Source organism: Sturnira hondurensis, unplaced genomic scaffold (assembly GCF_014824575.4).
Source record: "Sturnira hondurensis isolate 20B ecotype Veracruz unplaced genomic scaffold, ASM1482457v3 Scaffold0009516, whole genome shotgun sequence".
NCBI lineage: Eukaryota > Metazoa > Chordata > Mammalia > Chiroptera > Phyllostomidae > Sturnira > Sturnira hondurensis.
The window spans coordinates 546,961-571,878 of NW_028082147.1; the positions used below are offsets into that span (position 1 = coordinate 546,961).

Below are 24,918 nucleotides of genomic sequence, written 5' to 3' on the forward strand. Positions count from 1 at the left end.
TGATAATACAGCCTGTGGTCCGTGTTGTAGTTCTGTGAAGTGACGTTTCCGCTTCAATTCCGGAACTGTGACTCCACATGACTCTTCTTTTTCTTCTCCTCTAGACTTCTCCAAGAACCCTGAGACAGTAGGTGGAGTGCAAAGCTGTATTGTGTTGCCTTCCTGCTTTTTTTGTTGCCTTCCTGCTTTTTAAAATTATTATTATTCTTGGCCCAGTCTTGGCTGCTCCCTTCTCTGCCACTAAAGCTACTGAACTAAACCCTGCATGTGAAGTCATTATGAGGGACTGACTTGTGCTCTTTCATTTCAGTCCTGCACATTTGTCACGTCAATTATGTTTCTCATGAAATCCTTAAAATCAGGATTGTTCCTAAAACAATATTGTGATAAGCAAACTGGAATGTCACCTCTACTTTCAAAAAAAAATTTCTTTCCATTTTAAACCACTCTCTTTCTATACCCCCGCCCTCCACCCAACCCCTGTGCAGTGCTCCAGAACTCCCAGTGGACTTTTGAAGGCAGAAAATAACCTGAAAAACCTATGCAAGTAAAGTGTTAGCACTCGATGTGTCTGTCACCCCCTCTCTGAACTATTTGTATCCTGAAAGAGGAGGACAGGGGGAGGGCAGTGTTTAACAAAGCATGTGACTCGTTCACGAATGGTGGGATTCCCTGTGTCAGTGACGGTAGATAGCCGAGCTAGCCGAGAAAGGCATTCCCCCATGCAAAAGGATGAGAACGGCAGCAATAGCAGGCTGCATGGGGCAAGACCTCATGCATATTGGGAGGAGATCCACATTTGTGTGTGTCCCTTTTAAGAGATTTTGAGCTGTTTATGATCATCTCATTGAATTTTTGTCCTAAAATGATGTCAGCCTGGTTTGGTTCCTTTTATTCCTTAGGAATCTCTCTGTTACGGATTTTGATATCTGGTGTCCGTGTGATGTCAAGGAGTCTGACTGTCTGCATGATTGTTTATCATTGCTCTGATCCTTTCCACCTACCTCAGGAAGAGAGGGGTAGGGACATTTTCGAGATTATGCTGAAATAATAAATTGGTTACTCTCTTCCCTCTCTCCCTTTCACCATGCAACAGAAGAAGCAGGCCCGCCCTCTGCCGACCCAGGCATGATCATGGACAGTGTGGAAGCAGGAGGAGACACGACGCCTCCCACCAAAAGGAAGAGCAAGTTCTCAGGCTTTGGCAAGATCTTCAAGCCCTGGAAATGGAGGAAAAAGAAAAGTAGCGATAAATTCAAAGAGACATCAGAAGGTGACAGATTAACATTTAAATATATGTTCTGAGTTAAAGAGTTCCCTGTTTTGTTTTGTTTTTTTAATATTTATTTATTTATCTAGAGGAGAAGGGAAGGAGAGAGGAAGAGAAACATCAATGTATGGTTGCTTCTCATGCATCCCCTGCTGGGAACTGGCACCTGCGGGGAGCTGGCCTGCAACCCAGGCATGTGCCCTGACTGGGAATCGAACCTTGAAAGTCTGGTTCGCAGGCCTGTGCTCAATCCACTGAGCTACACCAGCCAGGGCTAAAGAGTTCTCTGTTTTGGAAGTACCTTTTTCTCAAGCTTTGATAACCCCCTATTTGAAGAGGGAATTGAATCTTTTAGAATTAAAAACCAAGTGGTCACTCACTAAGCCTTATATACTATAGCCTCATTCCCAAGTTGATATTTTGGTGGGATTGAAGTTTATCAAGTGGTAAGTGGGGTTCCTAAATTGTAGCAAATCTAAGGCCTGGCCACATCCTCCCAGAGAAGGTTTATTCATAAATACCTTACTATTAAAATTTCAATGAAAAGTTAGTTTTCTTGGCCCTGGCTGGTGTGGCTGAGTGGATTGAGTGCCGACCTGCAAACTGAAGGGTTGCTGGTCCGATTCCCAGTCAAGGGCACATACCTGGGTTGTGGGCCAGGTCCCCAGTAGGAAGGTGAGTGAGAGGCATCCACACACTGATGTTTCTCTCCCTAAAAAAAAAAAAAAAAAAATTGTTTTCCTGTTCTTTTCTTTCTGGAGACTAGAAAATTAAACCACTTTATACTATTACCTGTGGAGTTAGAATGCTTAAAGTTGACCTTTAACTGCCACATTACTGAGTGCTATTTTACAATTTAATATTAGTTTTAGAGCGAAAAATATCTATGCGAAAACCGAGAGAAGAGCTGGTTAAAAGAGGGGTTCTGTTGGAAGACTCTGCACCGGGTGAGTTTGCAAACACATCTGTGTCTCTGTGTAATTGCTTTTGGGTTCTAATGAGGTTTGTAACTTTTCCTTCTTATACTATTGCTGCTGTTGTAGGTTGGGGGACTGCGTTAACAAAACAAAAATTGGCCCTGGCTGGTGTACCTCAGTGGATTCAGTGTGAGCCTGTGAATCAAAGGGTTGCCAGTTTGATTCCCAATCAGGGCACTTGCCTGAGTTGCAGGCCAGGTCCCCTGTTGGGGGCATGCAGGAAGCAACCACACATTGGTGTTTTTCTCCTCCTCTTTCTTTCTCCCTTTCCCCTCTCTAAAAAATTAATTAACTAATTTGAAAAGAGAAATATGAATTTAAATCAAAATAAAATAATCCTACATATAAGACGGAAACCCTAAAATTAATCAAATGACCAAAAACAATAGTTGGTGAAGGTATGAAATAGGTGAAATTCACATACAACTGCTGGTTGAAGTGTTAAAATAGAATAATTACAGAACTTGGCACATATCCAACAAAAATGTGTATACGTGTGGATTGAGACATGTACCGTTGTGTTTCTGGCAGCAATATTTACCAACAGTAGAGCAGAATTGGTAACAACCAAAAGCCCATCTTGCGATGAATTTATAAAATGAAATGCACAGCAATGAAAACAGACTATACCTACCTGCTATAACACAAATCTCATAAGTGATATTGAGCAATTAAGTCAGTTATGAAAGAATACATATTGTATCATTTCTATAAATGTAAAGAAAAACTAGACATTATTAAACTGCAGTTTTTGGCCCTGGCTGCTGTAGCTCAGTGGATTGAGTGCAGCCTGTAAACCAAAAGGGCACAGGTTTGATTTCCAGTCAGAGCACATGCCTGGGTTGTGGGCCAGGCCCCCGGTGTGGGGCTTGTGAGAGGCACATATTGGTGTCTCTTTCTCTTTCTCCTTCCCTTCCCTTCTTTCTATTAATTAATTAATTAAATAAATTAGAACTGCAGTATTTGGAGGTGCATACTTTAGTGTTAACCTATAATTTAAAAGAACAAAGGATCATCACAAGAGTTACGAGAGTGAGTGCTCTGTGAAAGTAGGAAAGGTATGTTACTAGGAAGAAGAGGGGGCTTCTCTGGGGTCTCAACTTCTTTCATTTTCCTGTCCTTCTCTTCCTCTTCCTCTTCCTCTTCCTCTTCCTCTTCTCTTCTCCTCCCCTCCTTCTCCCCTCCTCCCTTCCTCCTCTTTTCTTTTCCTTTCTTTTCTTTTTTCTCCTCACCCAAGGACATTCTCATTTTTTAGAGGAGGGGAAAAGAGGAAGAGAGAGGAGGGGAGAGAAAACATTAACATGAGAGAGAAACATCTGTCACCTGCCTCTCAACTGGTGCCGAACCCACACCCACACCCAGGCATGTGCCCTGACCAGCAGTGGAACTGGCAGCCTTCAGGGTTGCGGGATGGTGCCCAACCCGCTGAGCCACACCAGTCAGGGCAAGGTTCAGTTTAGCCACCGCTCTCTCTAAAGCTTTTCAACCCCATTCTCACCTCAAGATAATTATTTCTTCTTTATCCCTACACTTCATCCTTTATAACTCGTAACATTTAGCATTGTAATTACTTATGTATAATATGTCTGCCTTATTCGTGTAGCAAGGCACCTGACACATACTAGGCGATCAAATATGTATTATAAAAAGGAATTATTTAATTTCCAATACTGTAAAGATCCAAATCGCCATCATCATCATCATGACCTAGATCTAAATAAAAGCTAAAAAGGAAAAGGGGGAAATGGGATCACAGTTTCAGCACTTTGCCCCTTTTCTTTTGGGCCCAGCAGATGATGAGGATCCAGGGAAGCTAAACCCTGCCCTGTTGAAGAATGGCCATACCACCCCCATAGGGGGCACCAGGTCTGCTAGTCCAGTCCGAGCAGAGGAAGAACCAAGTAGAAGAATGGCAGGTCTTGGGAAACCTGTTCCAGAAGAGGACCCAAAGAAGCGCCTAGGTAAGAAACTGGATTTTTGACTTTATGAGCCATGGATTGGTCATTCTTATTTACCTGAGAGGTTTGTGAGGGCGAGTGGAGAAGGAAAACCCAAAGGGGACTTCCAGCCAAGAGGGACGTTTAGGTAGATACACTTTGCCTCCTCACACAACCAAAAGAGGGACAACAGCAAAATTAAAAACAAAAAATAACTGGAACTGCCAGAAAATTGAACTCTGTGGAAGTCTGACAACCAAGGAGTTAAAGAAGAAACTTTCATCCAGACCAGAAGGAGGGGCAGAGATGGACAACTGAGGTGGAAAGGACTCATGACAAGACAGCAGCTGGCAGACTAGGTGGTCCCACATTTGGGTGCAGATAAACTGGGAGGAACAACTGGGGAGTGAGACAGACCACGAAGCCCAGAGTTCCAGTATAGGGAAATAAAGCCTCCAAACCTCTGTAAAAACCTGTGGGGGTTGTGGTGGCGGGAGAAACTCCCAGCCTCACAGGAAAATTCGATGGAGAGATCCACAGGGTCCTAGAACATACACAAACTCACCCACCCAGGAATCAGCACCAGAAGGGCCCAATTTGCTCGTGGGTAGCGGGGGAAGAATCTGAAAGTCTGCTGAGACTTGAATAGTGGCGCTGTTCCCTCTCCGACCCCTCCCCAACATACAGTGCCACAACGCAGCAACATGGGTTGCCCCACCCTAGCAAATACCTAAGGCTCCACCCCTTACGATGTAACAGGCCCACCGAGACAAAAAAATATGGCCCAAATGAAAGAACAGATCAAAGCACCAGAAAAAATACAACTAAATGATGAAGAGGTAGCCAGCCTATCAAATACAGAGTTCAAAATAGAGTTCAAAATCAGGATGCTCACAGAAATGATTGAGTATGGTCACAAAATACAGGAGGAAGTGAAGGCTATGCAAAGTGAAATAAAGGAAAATGTATAAGGAACCAACAGTGATGGGAAGGAAACCAGGACTCAGATCAACGGTTTGGACCAGAAGGAAGAAATAAACATTCAACCAGAATAGAATGAAGAAACGAATTTAAAAAAGTGATGAGCCCTGGCTGGTGTAGCTCAGTGGATTGAGTGCAGGCTGTGAACCAAAGGTTTGCTGGTTCAATTCCTGGTCAGGGCACATGCCTGGGCTGCAGGCCAGGTTCCAATTGGGGGCCACATGAGAGGCAACCACACATTGATGTTTCTCTAACTCTCTTTCTCCTTCCCTTCCCCTCTCTTTAAAAATAAATAAAAAATGTTTTTAAAAATTATATATATATAAAAGTGATGAGATGCTTAGAAACCTCCAGGACAACTTTAAACATGCCAACATCCAAATCATAGGGATGCCAGAAGAGGACGGGCAAGAAATTGAAAACTTATTTGAACAAATAATGAAGGAGAACTTCCCCAGTCTGGCAAAGAAAATAGGCTTTCAGGAAATCCAGGAAGCTCAGAGTCACAAAGAATTTGGATGCAAGGAAGCATATACCAAGACACATTATAAGTACATTACCTAAGATTAAAGATGAGAGAATCTTAAAAACAGCAAGAGAGTAGGAGACAGTTATCTACAAAGGAGTTCCCATAAGACTATCAGTGGATTCCTCAAAAGAAACCTTATAGGCAAGAAGGGGCTGGAAAGAAATTATTCAAAGTCATGAAGGGCAAGGACCTACATCCAAGATTACTCTATTCAGCAAAGCTATCATTTAGAGTGGGAGGCAGATAAAGGGCTTCCCAGATAAGGGCAAATTAAAGGAGTTCATCATCACCAAGCCCTTGTTATATGAAATATTAAAGGGACTTACCTAAGAAAAAGAATATGATAAAAAATATGAATAATAAAATGACAACAAACTCATAATTATCAACTGAACCTAAAAAACAAAAACAAACTAAGCAAACAACCAGAACAGGAACAGAATCACAGAAATGGAGATCACATGGAGGGTTATCAGTGGGGAGGGGGAGGAGGGTGAATGGGGGGGGAGTTACAGAGAAAAAGAAGAATAAATGGTAGGTACAAAATAGACGGGGAGGTTAAGAATAGTGTGGGAAATGGAGAAGCCAAAGAACTTATATGCATGACCACTGGACATGAACTAAGGCCAGGAGGGAATGCTAGTGGGACGGACGGGTATGTCAGGGTGGAGGGGAATAAAGGGGAGAAAAAATGGGCAGCTGTTATACAACTCTGACAGCATAATTAATAAAATTTGTTTGTTTGTTTGTTTTAAGGAGAAAAACATGAGTGTGTGGTTGCCCCTCATATGCCCCCCACCTGGGGACCTGGCCCACAACCCAGGCATATGCCCTGACTGGGAATCAGGTTTTCAGGCCCGTGCTCAACCCACTGAGCCACACCAGCCAGGGCCAGTAAAATATATTTTTAAAAATCAAGAAAAGTCCTTGCTGGTGTGGATTGAGTGCTAGCCTATGAACCAAAGGGTTACCAGTTCAGTTCCCAGTCAAGGGGACATGCCTGGGTACTGGCCAGGTCCCCAGTTAGGGGCGTACTAGAAGCAACCACACACTGATGTTTTTCTCCCTCTCATTCTCTCTCCCTTCCCCCTCTCTAAAAATAAATTTAAAAATTTTTAATCAAAAAAAGTAAATAGATTTATTTTAAAAAATTAAAATTAAAATCTAGAGGGAATGGTGTTTTCCATAATTTCCTCAACTAATTATATCTTTAAGTAGAATCCTCCACCCCATTATTTCATTCACAGAGTATATACAATTTGTGATTCACAAGGATGGAAGAGGATGTTAAATATCAGATACCTCTAGGACGTCTTTTTTTAAATTGCTTATTTATTTCTTTATTTTTAGAGAGAGGGTATGGGAGGGAGAGAGAAAAGCATCCATCAGTTGCTTCTTTGGGGAGCAAATCGGCAACGTTTTGGCTTTCGGAACAGTGCCCAACCCACTGAGCCACACGAGTCAGGCCTTGTGGGACTTTTTTAGCTACACATTTTCATCCTCCACCCAAGGGATTCTGGTATGCCTCCTCCTAGCTCATGTGAAGAATCACTACGATAACAAGTCTCTTTTACTGATTGAAAACATGTCAAATACATTAAGTATGTTGAGGTTGGGAAACTTTTGCCTGAAAACTAATGTATAAATTAAATAATGGATGAAGTTGACTGTAAGTCAGTGAATGTATTAGCTTTTGTCTCGTTACTATCTTCCCTTTTTAAGTCGTGTCTCTTATTACACAGGCTCAACTGGAAGCCAGCCTAATTCTGAAGCAGAGTCCATTCTTGAGAATGCGCCCAAACAGCCGTTACTTCCCCCTAAAAGACCATTGTCCTCTTCTCACGAAGCAAATGAAGGGCAAGCAAAGGATGCCTCTTCCTCTGGCAGCACAGCAAGGTCCAGCTCCTCCACCTGCGTCGCCACTGCCGCTGCCGCCGCACCTGCTGCCGCACCTGCTGCCACCACAGACCTCCCCAAAACTGTTGTTAACTCCTCTGTCCCCCCTTCCCCAGCGCCCAGGACTCTGCCTGCTGCTCCTGCCAGCACTAACACTATTGCCGCCCCGAGTCTCCCTCCTCCGGTCCCTGCCAAGCAGCCCCCCGTCCCTCCCCCTAAACCAACAAACAGAAATAGCAACCCTGTCGTTGGTAAGTAAGTTTTTAGGTTTCCGTTGGGTTGGGTTGGGTTGGGTTTTGGATGGTGTTTTTTGATAATCGGTCCAATAATGGATTTGGTCTATAATAGTTTTCATATCTTGTCCCTTAGAGTGCACTCAATAAAGAGAAATGTCTTGAAAATGAGGCAGGTGACTGTGAGTGAAACAGGCTGGGATGAGATACCACTAAAATGAGGTTCATGTGAGGGGGAAATTTCTGTTTTCCGTAAATGGTTTTTCTGAAATTCTGTCTATAGTGGGGGGCTGCTCGCGGGAAGACAGGTTTGACCAGCATGAAGAAGAGGTTCCTTTTAACCTGCTCTAAACCGCCCGTGCTTTCTTCAGCACGAGCCCAGTGGGTGAAAAGGTGGTTGCGTGGATGCGGCATGACTTGTGATTCGGTGTCTGGCATAATGTCCTCAAGGGGAACTGCAAGAGATATTATTCAGATTGTCCTGATAAAGTCCTATTTTCTCTTGGGAGAGTTAAGAATGATGCTCTTTGTAAAATTACTGGTAGAAGAGAGAAAGAGAAAGGGAAAAGAGAAAAGTTTTAGTAAACTTTTTATATTTACTTGAAGTTCTTTTTAGGTCTGTTTTCTTTACATAAATTATACCTTCTTAGAGAAATTTTCGAGAAAGGGAGGAGAGAAAGGAAAGTAGTTTTTCAGGAAAAATGATTCTAGGCTTAATACTGCTTCAGTTTTTGCTAATGATTGGAGGAAGGAGAAGTGGTTGATAAGTGACGAATGCCACCTAGTCGTGTGGGGTGACTAGAACCTTGAAAAACAGGCTTAGAATTCATTGTGAGTGTGACAGGCTGGAGTAGCTCAGTAAAAACAGGATGAAGGTTATTATTGTTATCACCACCTTGGATAGAGATTGCTGCATGACTTATCTCTGAGGAACTTGATCTTTCACATATACTCGTTTTCAAAATCTCCTTGTCAAGTAGGGAACTGATTTTATCTATTATATGGTTAGGGCAGTTAGAACGTGAGGAAGTTGTGACTCTTCGAGGCTGCAGTTAATGAAAAATAGAAACCAAACATAGGCTTTCCAACCCCAGAGTATAGACCTCTGCTCTGTACAGCTGTGTTTGCAAGCGGTTGTGAACATGGGTGTTCTCATCACAGTCACCGGAGGGCTTGTTAAAACCCAGGTTGCTGGGCCTAGCCCTTACAGCTTCTGATTCCGTAAGTCTGGGGTAGGTCCTGGGAATTTGCATTTCTAATACGCTCCAGGGGATGCCGATGCTGCATGTACAAGGACCGCACATTGAGAACCACTGCTCTAAACCAAGAGCATACGCCACTCTTTTCAGGGAAGCAACGTAAAAAATGGTATAATGTGTACTGTATCCTGGGAGAAACGGCAGGGGCCACTCACTCTTGGCCTGAGGTGAATAGTCCGAATCCGCAGGCCCTATCACTGAGGAGTCACTGTCAGTCCATGAGTGGTCCTCAGCAGAGGAGAAAAATAAGACAGTCAGTTCACAGAGTTTTTATTAAAGTTAAGTAGATTTCACTTAGAGGACTGTCCTTTAGTTTGAAATTATGGCCTTATTCTTTTCTTTTTTTTAAAGATTTTATTTATTTATCTTTAGAGAGGAAGGGAAGGAGAGAAGGAGAGAAATATCAATGTATGGTTGCTTCTTGTGAGTCCCCTGCTGGGAACTGGCCTGCAACCCAGGCATGTGCCCTGACTGGGAATCGAACCGCAATCTTGTGGTTCGCAGGCCCGCGCTCAATCCACTGAGCTACACCAGCCAGGCCTGGCCTTATTCTTTGGTTTTAGAACGTCATTTCTTTCACAAAAGGATTGTGTTTGTAAATGGTATATTTAATATTAAGCCTTAGTTGGAAATATTAAAAATGACAGCCTCAGGTTGATTGAAAATCTCTTTCTAATTGTATTAGTCACGAAATCTAAACGTCTGGAAACCCCTGCTGTAGACATTGCTGCATCTACTAATGTGCATAACGTTCTTAAGACTGGAACTAGTGGGCATATTAGGCTTGAGGAAGGACCATCATGTCATAAGTAGCTGAACAGAAGAAGGAAATTTATTGCCGCCCCCCACCCCCCAACAAACATTCTTGGCATCTTTCACACAGAACTACAGCCAAATCCCATTGTCAGGGTTTATGTACCAGAGGTGACTTCCTTAACATCTTCATGTGTATGTTTTCCTTAAATTACTAAAGGTAATTTACCTTATTAACTTAAATGTTAATGTAGTCAAATTTGGTCTTATCAGAGGAGGGTTTTGTTGTTGTTGGAATAGCTAACTGCTATTTTTAGAGAGGTAGCAAACGTCCAGTCTACCCAAAAGTATCGTTTTCATTGATCCTAAAATTCACGTTTTGCTTATTTTTATGTGTATGAAATGTTTTTATAAAAGGTCCTTTTTTTTTTTTAAAGCTTTTACTTATTTCTTTTCAGAAAAAGACGAAGCAGGGAGAAAGAGAAGAGAAACATCAGTTGGTTGCCTCTCGCACACCTCCCAACTAGAGAACTGACCCACAACCCAGGCAAGTGCCCTGACAGGAAATCGAACCAGTGACCCTTTGGTTCACAGAGCAGTGCTCAGTCCACTGAGCCACACTAGCCAGAGCTAGAAAGTCCTTTTAAAAATAAGCCCTGGTTGGTGTAGCTCAGTGGATTGAGCGTGGGCCTGTGAACCAAAGCATCGTCGGTTCCATCCCAGTCAAGGCACATGCCTGGGTTGCAGGCCATGTCCCCAGTAGAGAGTGTGCTAGAGGCAACCACACATTGATGTCGTACTCCCCATCTTTCTCCCTCCCTTCCCCTCTCTCTAAAAAATAAATAAATAAAATCTTTTAAAAAGAAAAAAATCTTTAAAAAATTAAAATAAAATAAAAATATACTTTTGATGAGTAACATTAAAACATCAAATTATCTAGCCTTTTCTTTTGCTGCCCATGGAATGGGATTTAAGGCAAGTAAATTTTTATCTCAGGAAAACTTGGGACATGGAATAATGTGAACAATTGGTGGATCTAAAATAAGAAGTTGTGTAAAGGGTTAGAAGTTGGTGGTCAGGAGAGCTACTATTTAATTATTTTGCAAGGTTGGCCCCTGTGTGATATGACGCTCTACTTCTTAAAGGCCATTTGGAGCACTCAAAGGAACTTTGCCGAATCAACCTCTGAGTCACTTTGGGCTGTGGGAGATTGCATAAGGTTACATACTATTGTTGTACACAGGGTAGGGGCCCCGTGTAATACACATGAGGATCCACTATGTGCCAGGCACTGTGCCCAGCTCTGTGGATGTGCTGGTGGAGGTAAGGGTTGCCCTGTCTTCCAGGAGCCCACAGTGTAGTAGGGAGGGGAAAGGGGGGGTTGGGCATATAGGACAAGAGGAGTGGACACTAATAAAAATCAAATACAGCCCTGGCTGGTGTGGTTCAGTGGATTGAGCGCCAGTCTGTGAACCAAAAGGTCATCAGTTCAATTCCCAGCCAGGGCACATGCCTGGGTTGCAGGCTGAGTCTCCACTAGGGGACACGTGAGAGGCAACCACACCTTAATGTTTTTCTTTCTATTTCCCTCCCTTTCCCTCTCTCTAAATAAATAAATAAAATGGTTTTTTTTAAGAAATGAAATGCAGTGGGATCTGGAAGATGGAGCCCAGTAACGAGACTTGGGAACTAGCTGAGCCTTTGCTAGTTTATAGTATGATCTTGGGCAAGTCACCTCACTTCTGGGGGGTTTCCTTCTTTAAAATTGTGAAGGTAATCTCTTACACAGGAAAGTATGAAGTCAAGGATAGAAAAGCACTTTGATTTCTTCAAAAGCCTTTGCATTTGCTCTAAATATCCAAGATGTCAATGTTGATATTTCATAATACAGAGCTAAGAAATCTAGATATCACTATTTATTAGCATATGGCAATAGTGCCTGGCAGTATTTGTTTTTTATTGTTATCTGCATCTTTTAATTTAGTAGAGTACTCTGAGACAAAAGAAATCTACTTGCATTTTTTTCTGTCTCTATTTTTATTAACTTATCTTCACCAAGATCATCATAAAAAGTTGTCATATCTCTTATCAAAGAAGTAAGACATTTCTTGTCAGAGTGTTAGGGTGGTGGTCCTCCTAGACATCTGTATATTTATTAGGCCTCAGCAATGCTTACATACAAGTTTTGTTATTAGAGACTCTATCTCATTAGAATGAGATATCTAGGGAGTGGCAAAGCCACGAAATGTGGTATTTTACCTTAAACATTAAGACTGAGCTCGACTCTAATTCTAGGCCCTGGACTGGCCCCTCAAAGCATTGTAAAGCCATCTTAAATTAAAGTGTTCCTCTCTCTTTTCCAGCAATAAACAGTGGTACATTGTTATCAAAACCATCCCCACCCTTACCACCTAAAAGAGGCATTCCATCCACCTCGGTACCCACCTCAGAGTCTGCCACCAGCACCATCACCACAAAAGCACCAAGCGATCACAGAGAGAAGAGCACGTGTTCTGTGGGTTCCGAAGAGCTGTTGATGATGCCACCTCGCTCTCCATCCCCCCCACTGCCTACTCATATACCTCCGGAACCCCCACGGTCCCCTCCATTCCCTGCTAAGACTTTTCAAGTTGTGCCAGAAATGGAGTTTGCACCTTCCTTAGACCTGCCCCAGGAGGTTCTCCAGCAGGAGGACCAGAGAAAGGAAGTACCCAAGGGGATGCTGGATCACAGCTTTGGGGAGCCGCATGCGCCCTCCAGGCTGCCCCCTCTCCCGCTGCATATCCGAATCCAGCAGGCCCTCACCAGCCCACTGCCCGCAGTCCCTTCCTTGGAGGGCTCCCACAGAGCTCACTCGTTGCTCTTCGAGAACAGTGACAGCTTTTCCGAGGACAGCAACACCCTGGGTCGTACCAGGTCACTTCCCATCACTATTGAGATGCTGAAAGTGTGAGTGCCTTTACACCTTGTCTGTTTCCTGTGCTTTGCTTTCCTTTTCTAGTTAACCCTTCTTGGAAAAATATTACTTATTTTTTATAGTCTTGTAAATATTACTTATTACTTATTTGGAAAAAAGAAAATGTGAAAAAATTTAAAGTAAGAAGAATACTCAACAAATAAGAAGTGTTCTAGAATTTGGACTTCATTTACCCTGCTTTCTATAACATTGTTTCTATGGAAGACAATTTCATGATAATACAAAAATTATAAATTTTTGTACTTGAAAACTAAAATGACTGTATTTTTTTGATACTTGGTGGTTAGGAGCATTGATTTTGGAGTAAGATAGCTCTGGGTTCAAATCCCAGCTCTACCTCTTATTTACTAGCTTGGAATAGTGTGTGTTACTTAACCTTTCTGCTCTTAGGTTGTCTGATCTCTAAACAGGAATAATGTACATTTACAGCTGTGTGAGAAGGAAGTTCTACAAATCTGAAAGCACTAGTGCCTGACACACACACTAGTGCCTGTGGACAGGGAACAGAGAGAGGTCTAGAGAAAAAGACAGGAGGTCCTAGAGAGAGCTTAGTATTCCAGCCCTGTGGACTGGAACTGGTCCTCTTATTCCTGCCTCATCTGTCCCCAGACACTGCATCTGTTCACACCAGCCTTGGTCTAACATCTACTCTGTCTTTTTACAATTCCAACAAATTGCGACCGAAGATGAACACCTTTTGGCAAGTTGGAGATGTGCCTTACTAACTAAAAGAATTATTATAGAGCCATTGCAGTGTCCTGCTTATTATTTGTCTTGCCATCACGTTGTACTTGCTATTATATTTATTTCATATCCTAGAAAGAGACTGTTTAGGTCAGAGTTTGACGATAGACTAAGTTATGGTTTTATGCCTCCAGAGTGTAAAGGGCGGAGGTTAGTTTTCATCTTTACTTTTCTTTGTTTCCTGGGATTAAATCATCATTTTGTCCAACTGCATTGTTAAACCAAAGGGAAATGGATTAAATATTTGTATTAAATATCCTCCATGAGCCAGGAATAGCGTTAGGCACTGTGAGTCTTCTCATTTAATCAGTCCAAAGCAAACTTGCACCTGCCGTGTAGGTCATCAGGGCCCCACGTGCCAGACACTAGTGCATTCTAGAATTTGTCTGTTTCATCCTCCCAACAAGCCAGTGAGGTAGGTGTCATTCCATTAATAGAAGAGTTAATTTACAAGCTAGTAAACAAGTTACAGAGCTAGGATTTGAACCCAGAGCTTTTAGATAAATAACTGCTAAAAGAGTTTCTTAGCAAGATTTTTGAAGTTAAAGGAGTGAATCCTAAATTATTTTATTCCTGGACTTTTCCATAGACAATCAGTATTTTGCTTTACAAATCAGTTATCCTTTATGTTTCTGAAAGAAAAATATGATTATGTTAATTTGTCAGTCCAGACGATGAAGAAGAAGAGGAGCAAACCCACCCGTCTGCATTCAGTGAGGACTCGCCACCTACCTCAGGCGTTCCCAAACTACCACAGTGTCTGCAGGAGGAAGAGGAAGAGAAGGAGAGTGACTCAGACTCAGAAGGTCCCGTTCAGTACCGAGATGAAGAGGATGAAGATGAAAGCCAGAACAGTAAGAAAGGAGGGGAAAGCAAAGGAGAAAGAAACTTCTCTTGTAGATAAAGCCACTTGTTGGTCTTAGCAAGTGAAAGATAAATGGAAAACAGGCACCTTCTCCCATCGAGTCAACCGATGTCGGACTATGAAGGACTCCTGTCTCTGAAGTTCTGATAATTCCCACGGTTACAGCAAGCCTGTGAAGGGGAGCCGTGTAGATTGAGTCATTCAGGGCTTTTAATTAAAGAATTGTTTACCTTGATGGTATGAAAGAATATGGAGGAGAGGAAGTTGGTATTTGGGCTATCTTGAAAAGATAAAAGTGATGCTCTCCTTCAGTCTGATGAACTTACTCTGTCTATGGGGCAAAGGAAAAGATAATGTGCATGTATACAAATCTATGAACAGCGGAATTCTAATTCCTAAAAGTGGGAAAACAGCCTTAAGAATAGGACTTTTATGAGGTATGTTAGTGCAAATACCTTTTTGCTATAATTCAGAGAGCTCTCCCATGCTTAGATTCTCTCCTATAGCAATTCCTAAGAGAAAAATACAGAGGTCTGGTAGAAGGGAGAAGTTATTTTTAGCCCGTCTGAGTCTATCTAAGTGTCTTTAGATTTACTCTCACCTCTGTGTTAGCTGGAAGCTGAGGAGAAAGATGGGAGATATAATATTGTTTATTTAGACTCAGCTAAATCTCAACCATGTGAAGTTCAGCCTTAAGCTTCAACATTTTTTTTTTCTTTTCCTTGTGCAAAGGTGCTCTGGCCAACAAAGTGAAGAGGAAAGACACACTGGCAATGAAGTTGAACCCCAGACCCAGTGAACCAGAGTTGAACTTGAACTCTTGGCCTCGAAAAAGCAAAGAAGAGTGGAATGAAATACGGCACCAGATTGGGAACACACTGATCCGGTAGGCCTTGGTTAAAATACACTGAAATACATTGATTTGATTTCATTATGACAGTGTGCATGTTGGAGATTTATTTTTATTTTGTGGTGGAGCATTCATTTATCTTAATGCTGTTGTATTTTTAATTTTAGAAATGACATAATTTTTAAGAATACATATTGTGCCCAGCTGGGTATTGCCTAAGAATTTGGAAATTAAACCATAAGATAGACATAAATTCTTTAAGTTTTAGAGAATTCAGGTGGCTCCCAGGACAGCAAGACTCCTCTGTCATTTGTCCAGTTGCTCAAGCATGAGATGCCAGCCCAATTAAAGATCCACATTTTTATTGTATCTATTGCACATGTTCCAAGTAACTGCCTCCTTTCAAAGTGTTAGCGTATTTTTCACGTCAGCTGGAACCGAAAGCACAGAGAAACTGAGTGTAGGCCAACTTCCTGCACATACAATACACGTAAGAGTTCAAGTGTACAGGCAGGTGTTTCCCAACTGTGTTGTGTCTCTTAGAGGAATGAGGAAGAGGAGGTGGAACTCTTGACACATTACTTACAAAGTAATTAAGGATGTCCACTAAGTAAAATGTATTCTCCTCCCCTGTCTTACACACCTGGCTTTGCTGTTGGCCAGGATGACAGTTTTAATGCAAAACTGTGACCCCCTGATTGTCAGCAAGAGACTCTCAAAATTAGGAATTAGTTAAAAATGGAGGTCTTTGATAATCTTATTTTAAGATATGTTACAAAGCTAAAGTAACCTAAACAGTATGATACTGACATAAAGATAGACAAATAAATCAAAGGAACAAAAATCTAGACACACTCATATATGTACAGCTCATTATTGACAAGATACAAAGAATTTCATTGAGATAGGATGGCTTTTCCCGCAAATGGTGCTGGTGCAAAACTAGCGAAGTCATGCCTTGCACCATATGTAAAAATTAACTCAAAATGGGTCATACACTTAAGTAAGAAAGCTAAAGTTGTAAAACATCCTGAACAATATGGACCAAAGATTCTTAGATATGATCTTAAAAACATTGATAAATTGCACTTAATCAAAATTTTTAAATTTTATTCTTTGAAAGACTGTTAAGAAAATGTAAGAACATTGCAGGGATGGGCTGGGATGGGAGTAAAAGACGGAAAACTGTACTTGAACAACAATTAAAATAAAATTTTTAAAAACTTTCATAAAAAAAAAAGAAAATGTAAGAACAAGTGGGAGTACTGTCCCAAACTCAGTAAAAAAAAAAAGCCCAATTTTAAATCGGGAAGGAGCAAAAGGTTTCAATAGACATATCACCAAAGAGGACATACATAAGGCAAATAAGCGTATGGAAAGATGCTCCATCAACATCCTGAGTCACTAGGAAAATGCAATTACAACCACAGTGAGATACCACTGCAAGACCACTAAGATGGCTAACCTTACACAGTTTAAGACTGAAAATACCTAGAGTTGCTGAGAATGAGCAGTCAGCTGGATTCTCATACACTGGTTATGGGAATGTAAGATAGGAGAACTACTTTGCAAAGCAACTTGTAAGTTTATTTTAAAAAAATGAAACATAGCCCTGACTCGTGTGCCTCAGTGGGTTTGGTGTCATCCCACAAACTGAAAGGTGACTGGTTCGATTCCCAGTCAGGGTGCATGCCTGGGTTGTGGGCCAGGTCCTCATCTGGGGCCTTGTAGGAGGTAACTGATGGATGTTTCTGTCACACATCACTGTTTCTCTCCCTCTCTTTTTCCCTCCCTCACCCTCTCTGTAAAAGTAAATAAATAAAATCTTTTTAAAAGAATCAAACATATACCTATATATGATTCAGTCATTTTATAACTATTTTAATAGCCAAAAATAAAAATAGAAAGAAATATCCATCAAAAGATGAATGAAAAAACTGTAGCATAGTCATGCAATGAAATACTAACATCAATAAAAAATAATGAATTATTTACAATGCCACAGATTAGGTGGATCTCAGTAATTCTAAATAAAACGAGCTTAACCAAAAAAGAGTACATACTGTATGATTATATAAAATTTTAGAAAATGAAAACTAATATATAGTGATGTAGAGCTGATCGGTGTTTGCCTGGGGGCAGGGAAATTGAGATTACAAAGAACATGAGGAGCCCTGGCCAGGTAGCTCAGCTGGTTATAGAGCCTTGTTTGATACTCTAACGTTACGGATTTGGTCATTGGTTAGGGCACATGTGAGAAACAGTCAGTGAATACCTAAATCAGAAGAACAACAAATCAGTGTCTGTCTCTCTGTCTCTCTCTCTCAAATCAGTAAGTTGAAATAAACTAAAAAGGGCCCTGGCTGGTGTGGCTCAGTAGATTGAGTCCTGGCCTGTGACCCAAAGGCTTGCTGGTTTGATTCCCAGCATATGCCTGGGTTGCGGGCCAGGTTCCTAGTAGGGGACACACAAGAGGCAACTGCACATTGATGGAAAATAAATTAACTAACTAACTAACTAGCTAAAAAAATGAGGAGATTTTGTGGAGGAGGTTGTCGTAGGTAGAATTGTGCCTCCCCAAAAAGTCCTAACGTCTAATACTTGTGAATGTAACCTTATTTGGAAGAAGGATCTATGCAGATATAATCAAGCTAAGACGAGGTCAAACTGGATTAGGGTGTATTATAATCCAATGACTGGTGTCCTCATAAGAGGAGGGAAATTGGGACACAGAGACACACACACACACACACACACACACAGGGAAAACACTGTGTGACCACCGAGGCGGAGGTTGGAGTAATGCATTTATAAGCCAAAGGATGCCGAAGATTGCTGGCAACCACCAGCTAGGAGAGGCATGAAACAAATTCTTCCTTGGAGCCTTTAGAAGGACCTAGTCTTCCCAACACCTTGATTTTGAACTTCTGGCCTTCAAAACTGTGAGAGATAAATTTGTGTTCTTTTTAAGCCACCCAGTTTGTGTGGTATTTATTACGGCAGCCGTAGGAAACCAACGCTAGGGCAATGAGTCCTGGTAATAGTTTCTTTTTTTCTTTAAAGATTGTATTTATTTATTTTTAGAGAGAATGTAAGGGAGGGAGAAAGAGAGGGAAACATTGATTGGGTGCCTCTTGCACACCTGCCACTAGGACCTGGCCCACAACCCAGGCATGTGCCCTGACTGAGAATTGAACTGGCATCCTTTTGGTTTTCAGGCTGGCACTCAATCCACTGAGCCACACCAGCCAGGGCCTGGTGATGGTTTCATAGGTGTACATATAAGTCAAAACATCAAATCATGTGTTGTATTGTATGTCACTTACATTTTAATAAAGCTGAATTTTTTGAAAATTTTTATTTATTTATTTTTATACAGAGGGGAAGTGAGGGAGGGAGAGAAATATCTATGTGTGGTTGCCTCTTACCTGCCCCATCCTGGGGACCTGGCCCACAACCCAGGCTTGTGCCCTGATTGGGAATCGAACTGTCAACCCTTTGTTACACAGGCTGGCGCTCAATCCACTGAGCCACACCAGCCAGGGCTCAATTTTTTTTCTTTAATGAACATTTTTAAAAGAAGATCTTATTCAGCCCTGGCTGGTGTGGCTCAGTGGATTGAGTGCAGGCCACAGGATCGCGGTTCGGTTCCCAGTCAGGGCACATGCCTGGGTTGCGGGCCGGTTCCTGGCGGGGGACTCACGGGAGGCAACCATACATTGATGTTTCTCTCCTTCTCTCCTTCCCTTCCCCTCTAAGGATAAATAAAATATTTTTTTAAAAAAAGAAGATCTTATTCAGAGAGATAAAAACTTTGACATAGATGAAATTTTAATGTTTTATAAAAAATGGGACGGGGAGTTCTCTATGCAGACTATTGATGAGTAATCAGCATGTGGTTCTAATACTGTGAGAAGTAAATAACTTTCTGATTCCAAAAATGACACGTTTAAAATCCCATTCCCCATCCTGGTTTCCTGAATCAGAATTTCTTAATGTGCCTTGAGGATCAGTGTTTTTAGCAGATTTCCCAGAGGAGCGAATCTGTTCGGGAGCCGCCAGTCCAGTCCAAACCTTCGTTCTGCAGATGAGTCCCCTCAGGGTCCGAGTGAGCTTTTTGTGGTGGTCGGGTTTGTTGCCATCAGAGCTAGAAACAGAATCCTGGCCTCCTATTTACGTGTACAATTCCTTTTTATATTACAACATCTGTATGCACAGTAAGTCAGATAAACAAATGATATCCAAACAGTTTGAAATTGTATTGATTTCTTGCTAGTGTAGGGACTGATATAAATTAAGACCATCACAAATCTTTATAAACAGGATTGGGAGGTTTAAAATAGATAGTAATCCTATTTATCTCTTTTTAGACGACTAAGTCAAAGACCAACGCCAGAAGAACTTGAACAACGAAATATCCTACAGCGTGAGTCCAGCTATGGAAATAAAGTTGTACCGATTTTCTTCCTTTGTTTCTGACTTTTAAAGTCAGACATAGTGCAGTTGTCAAGGAGAGAGCACTCCGCCAAGGAAGGACTGCGCACAGCTCTTCCTCTGGGGGAACCACGCCCCCCAGACCATCTTTATGAGACAGCAGCACGGCCTTGTTGAGGGTGCTGGGGTACTGCAGAAAACTTGGCTTTAATGTTCTCGCAGTATCTGGAGGCTACCTTGGGCACTTGGGAGTATCTCACAGTGTGTGGTCGACTCTGCCCAACTTTTCTCTTTCCTCAAGGAAGGAAGATAGTGGCTGTGCATTTGGAGGGTACCCTCCTGTTCCTGTTGAAATCTGGGGGCTGGGGCCCAAAGCAAGCCCCACACCAGCAGACTTCCTGCCTTTTTCATCTCTAAAGTCACAAAACAGGACTATGTATTTATTTATTTTCTTTCTGTGTACATAATTAACTTCCTGAAATAGCATTCTGATGTAGTACAGATTTACTTTTTCCAAGTATAGGGTGAAATTTGTCCTAAAACTCTCCACACCGAAGAGGATGAGACATCCTAGGGTTGTTGGTGGGCATGCTCACCTTGACTGCTCCACCCCTTCTCTCACCCCTGTGTGTGTGTGCACCTTAACCACTTAGTACACTTCGGAGTGTGGGAGTCTGTAGACATACCACACAGAACTTAGTGTGGTCTCCATTCCAAGTGGTTACCTTTGAGCATGAATCTGCAAAGGTTTTTTGGAGGCCACATGGTAAATATTTTCAGCTTTGTAGGCCACAAGCAAAAGGGAGCTGTTATTTAGGTATTTATCAAACCATTCAAAATGTAGCCATTTAAAAATGTAAAAACCTGTCTTAGCTCATGGGCAACTAGCTGGGCTTGGCACTGTGGTTTTGCTTCCCTTGCTCTTGAGTGTCTGACTGTACCACTTCACAACAAAAGCATCTTGGTTGGCCATCCCCCAGGTTCATTTTTTTTCTGGCTTGGAGCCTGTGAGAAACATCCGTACTGTAACTAGTGAAAAGTTTGATATGCAGGTTGCCACGGTGAAGTAACAGTTTTTTGTTTCTGACTACCGCCTTTAGCTAAAAATGAAGCTGATCGTCAGGCAGAAAAACGCGAAATTAAACGGCGGCTCACGAGAAAGGTAAGCAGCCCCAGTCTTTGGTTTCGTCTGTCTCCTGAGTGCGTATCTTATATTTGAATGACCTAGCTGATAGGGAAGAAACAATTTGACTGAAATTGCCATAGATTGCTCTGAAAATAGAATACATGATGCAAATCCAGAAAACAACACAGCATTGTCAAGAGCTTTTCTTTTTCATTTTTACTATTCAAGAAAAGCCTGGCACAAGGAGATGCTCAATAAATACATAAAATTTTACCTTTTGTTTGGCAGACCTGGGGTCTTGGTGCGGACTGTAAAACCTATTGAAGAATAGAGATGGTAACAGGATGGGTGTGTAGCATTCAGGCCTGTGAGGCAAACTAGTTATTTTCTAGTCAGGGCAAGAACTTAACTGGCCCTTAGTAATATCTGAGAAATACGAAAAACCAACTAGGATTTTTTCCTCGCTCTCAGATCAGTTAAGGTAAAATCTTTTTTGTACAAGACATGTTTTAGCTTTTAAGCGCTGGGATTAGTACCTTTTTTCTTTTTTTTTTTCTTTTTTTTTTTTAAATATTTTATTTATTAATCTTTAGAGGGGAAGGAGAGAGGGAGAGAAACATCAATGTATGGTTGCCTTTTGTGCATCCCCTGCTGGTAGTTAGCCTGCAAGGAAGCTGCCTGCAACCCAGGGATGTGCCCTGACTGGGAATCGAAAGTACCTTTTTTCTTTTCTTTTTGCCGTAATAGTTTGTCATTGCCTGCTGTAGATTCTGGTTTGGTCTGAGTTCTCTAGGTATTAAAACATAAGAATACCCAGGAGAGCCCCGGCTGGTGTAGCTCAGTGGATTGAGCATGGGCCTGTGAAGCAAAGAGTTGCTGGTTCGATTCCTAGTCAGGGCACATGCTTGGGTTGCAGGCCAGGTCCCCAGTGGGGGACACATGAGAGGCAACCATACAATGTTGTTTCTCTCACTCTTTCTCCCTCCCTTCCCTTCTCTCTAAAAATAAATAAATAAAATATTTTTTTAAAAACATACCCAGGAGAGTGAGGGGAATCTAGACATTTTCTTCCTGATTTCCCCCACTTCTCCCCTTCCCCAGAATCAGAGGAATTTCCTCGTTAGAATAAGAGTAGCTAGAGGCCTCGACTGGACTTAATGCCTTCAGATTGAGCAGTTACCTGATGGTGCCTTCTTAACCATAATTTATTGCAGAATCTGCCGTCATGAACATTGTTTGTGTTGAAATTCATCCTTAATATTACCCTCTAGACAGTGCTTTCATACTAAATATATTCACTTTCTTAGGTATTTTTTTCACTTTTAAATGTTTATTTTCCATTATAACTATTAATAAACTATAGAAAATGATAAGAAATTATTTATAGCATCATCTAAACTAGAATCTAGACAGTGACTATTGGTTTGTGTTTTTTAAAATTACAAAATACTTGTTTTAATATAATTGTCATACCATGCATCCATTTCTATACGTTAACTTTGCTTTCTTTTTTTTAAAATTATTTTATTGTTGTTCAGTACTTTCTTAGGTATTATATGTGAGGTTATGGTCCTGATCCTATGTGGCCCATGGACCAGCAGCATTGGCATTACTTTGGAGCTTGTAGGAGATGCACCCTACCCCAGGCTTAATTAGAATCTCCATTTTAATCAGATTTCTTTTTTTTTTTTAAGATTTTATTTATTTATCTTCGGAGGGGAAGGGAAGGAGAGAGGGAGAGAAATATCAATGTATGGTTGCCTCTCGTGTGTCCCTTGCTGGGAACTGGCCTGCAACCCAGGCATGTGCCCTGACTGGGGATCGAACCTCGATACTCTGGTTTGCAGGCCCTCTCTCAATCCACTGAGCTACACCATCCAGGTTAGCCAGATTTCTAAATGCCTTGTGTGCATGTTAAAGTTTGAGAAGCACTGGTAGTACTGGTTACAGTGGTTTATAGTGCATTCAGAAGCTTTAAAAAACCCCTCTCAATACCCAGAATCTTGGGAGGGACCTAGGCATCAGTGGCATTCGAAGGCCCCCTCGTGATTCCAGCATGCAGCCAACTTGAACCCAGGGTGGGAGGCAGTTTGAATGCACGACTGATGCTGATTCCTGGCCTGATGACTGAGAGGCTCCGTTTCTTTCAGCTCAGCCAAAGGCCAACTGTGGCCGAGCTACTTGCCAGGAAGATTCTGAGGTTTAATGAGTATGTGGAGGTAACAGATGCTCAAGATTATGACCGGCGAGCCGACAAACCATGGACCAAACTGACCCCTGCCGATAAGGTCTGTCTGTCTTTCTCTCTCTGCAAGACACTAGCTAGAAACGAGAACCACACACAAAATTTCTACTTCTGATGTAATGTTAAATTTGTAATCAAGACACAAAATGTCAAGATGTACAAACCAAGACTTTATACTAGTGAGTCCACCAGCAGCACAAAACTGGAAGAAAGTCCCTGCTGCCTCAGCACAAAAACCTGGGAGGAAACAAAACACCCTTTGAATGATGGTTGTGTCGGTTGCAGGGAGCTTGGGTGGTATGTTTAGTAATTACCGGATGACACTTTTTAAATGGGAAAAGCATTTTTACAAGCGGTGGAAAGTATAAAATCTACAGTGTCTCTTTTAAGCTCTTCAAGTGCTCTGATTCAACTGGAGATTGTAGGTTTACTGTGAGAAGACTGGGGTCAGGGCAGCGGGGCGTCCTGGCGCAGAGCTTCGCCCCGAGTGCTGCTGCCCTGGCCCCTTTCATCCCCCCGGGTTGCCCGCCGCTGGTTCCAGTGACTCACCGAGTTAAACACAGCAGAGAACGGATGGCAGACAGAAAGTGCTGAAACATTTTCGTTTTTACTCCCCAGGCTGCCATAAGAAAAGAACTAAATGAATTTAAGAGCTCAGAGATGGAGGTTCATGAAGAGAGCAAACATTTTACACGGTAAGAGCCACAAGACCCAAATACTGTGAACTAATTAACGTTCCACCAAAAAGCAAACATAACAGCAGAGTTGTTTAGATGGGAAGGATGCTAATGACATTGTTTAAAAAGGACATTCAGGTCCTGGCCAGTGTGGCGTAGCGGACTGAATGTTGGCCTGTGAATCCAAAAGTCACCAGTTGGATTCCCAGGCAGGGCACATGCCTGGGTTACAAGCCAGGTCACCAGTTGGGGGTGTGCAGAAGGCATCCAATACATGTCTCTCTTGCACATTGATGTTTCCCTCCCTCTCTTTTTCATCCTCCTTTCCCCTCTCTCTAAAAATAAATAAATAAAATCTTGAAAGGACACTCAGTGTTGATTGTCCTTTTAGGACATTAAGACTGCATTAAGCCCTGGCTGGCGTGGCTCAGTGGATTGAGCTCGGGCCTGCGAACCAGACGATCGCGGTTCGATTCCCGGTCAGGGCACATGCCTGGGTTGCAGGCTGGTTCCTTGCAGGCTAAATACCAGCAGGGGATGCACAAAAGGCAACCATACATTGATGTTTCTCTCCCTCTCTCCTTCCCCTCTAAAGATAAATAAATAAATAAAATCTTAAAAAAAAAAAAAAAGACTGCATTAAGAAAAAGGGATGACAATTTAGAATCAGTGAATGCCTATACTGAATGTAGCATTTTATGTTTATCTTATCTAATCATTGCAATAAACTTTCAAGGTGATAATATCCTCATTTTATTGACGAAGAAACAGGCTCAGGATTGTTAACTAGCTTGACATGTAGTAAGTTGCAGAACCAGGATTTGGGGAAAGGAATAAATGACTAAAAAGCCACTGGCAGCCGTGGCTGGGTGACTCGGTTGTTTAGTGCATGGTCCCAACACACCAAGGTTGTAGGTTTGATCCTCAGTTAGGGCACGTACAAGAATCAACCAGTGAAAGCACAAGTAAGTGAAACAATAAATTAATGCTTCTTTTTCTCTCTCTCTCTCTCTCTCTCCCTCTCCTCCTCTCCCCGGTCTCTCCCTCCACCTCTGCCTTCCCTATTCCTCCCTTTTTCCTTCTTTAAAATCAATCGTTAAATAAATGATTTTTTTTTTAGAGCCACTGGGTTCTCTCTTCCGTGTGCTTCACTGTCCCAGGTTAT

The 24,918-nt window shown here is 42.0% G+C and overlaps 1 protein-coding gene across 6 annotated transcripts in view; it reads left to right on the forward strand.

Annotated features, from left to right (window-relative positions):
• Positions 1 to 24,918, forward strand: part of PHACTR4 (phosphatase and actin regulator 4) — an 84,007-nt gene that overhangs the window by 56,326 nt on the left and 2,763 nt on the right. For 2 of the 6 annotated variants that reach the window (XM_037057171.1, XM_037057168.1), the window contains exons 3-13: positions 1,094 to 1,273; positions 2,137 to 2,217; positions 4,041 to 4,208; positions 7,437 to 7,841; positions 12,199 to 12,784; positions 14,223 to 14,410; positions 15,154 to 15,307; positions 19,642 to 19,697; positions 20,806 to 20,867; positions 22,982 to 23,119; positions 23,695 to 23,771. In XM_037057171.1, the coding sequence (XP_036913066.1) occupies positions 1,094 to 1,273; positions 2,137 to 2,217; positions 4,041 to 4,208; positions 7,437 to 7,841; positions 12,199 to 12,784; positions 14,223 to 14,410; positions 15,154 to 15,307; positions 19,642 to 19,697; positions 20,806 to 20,867; positions 22,982 to 23,119; positions 23,695 to 23,771 (2,095 nt within the window). The remainder of the gene's footprint in view (positions 1 to 1,093; positions 1,274 to 2,136; positions 2,218 to 4,040; positions 4,209 to 7,436; positions 7,842 to 12,198; positions 12,785 to 14,222; positions 14,411 to 15,153; positions 15,308 to 19,641; positions 19,698 to 20,805; positions 20,868 to 22,981; positions 23,120 to 23,694; positions 23,772 to 24,918) is intronic. The other 4 variants (XM_037057172.1, XM_037057169.1, XM_037057170.1 and 1 more) reach the window with 3 other exon arrangements.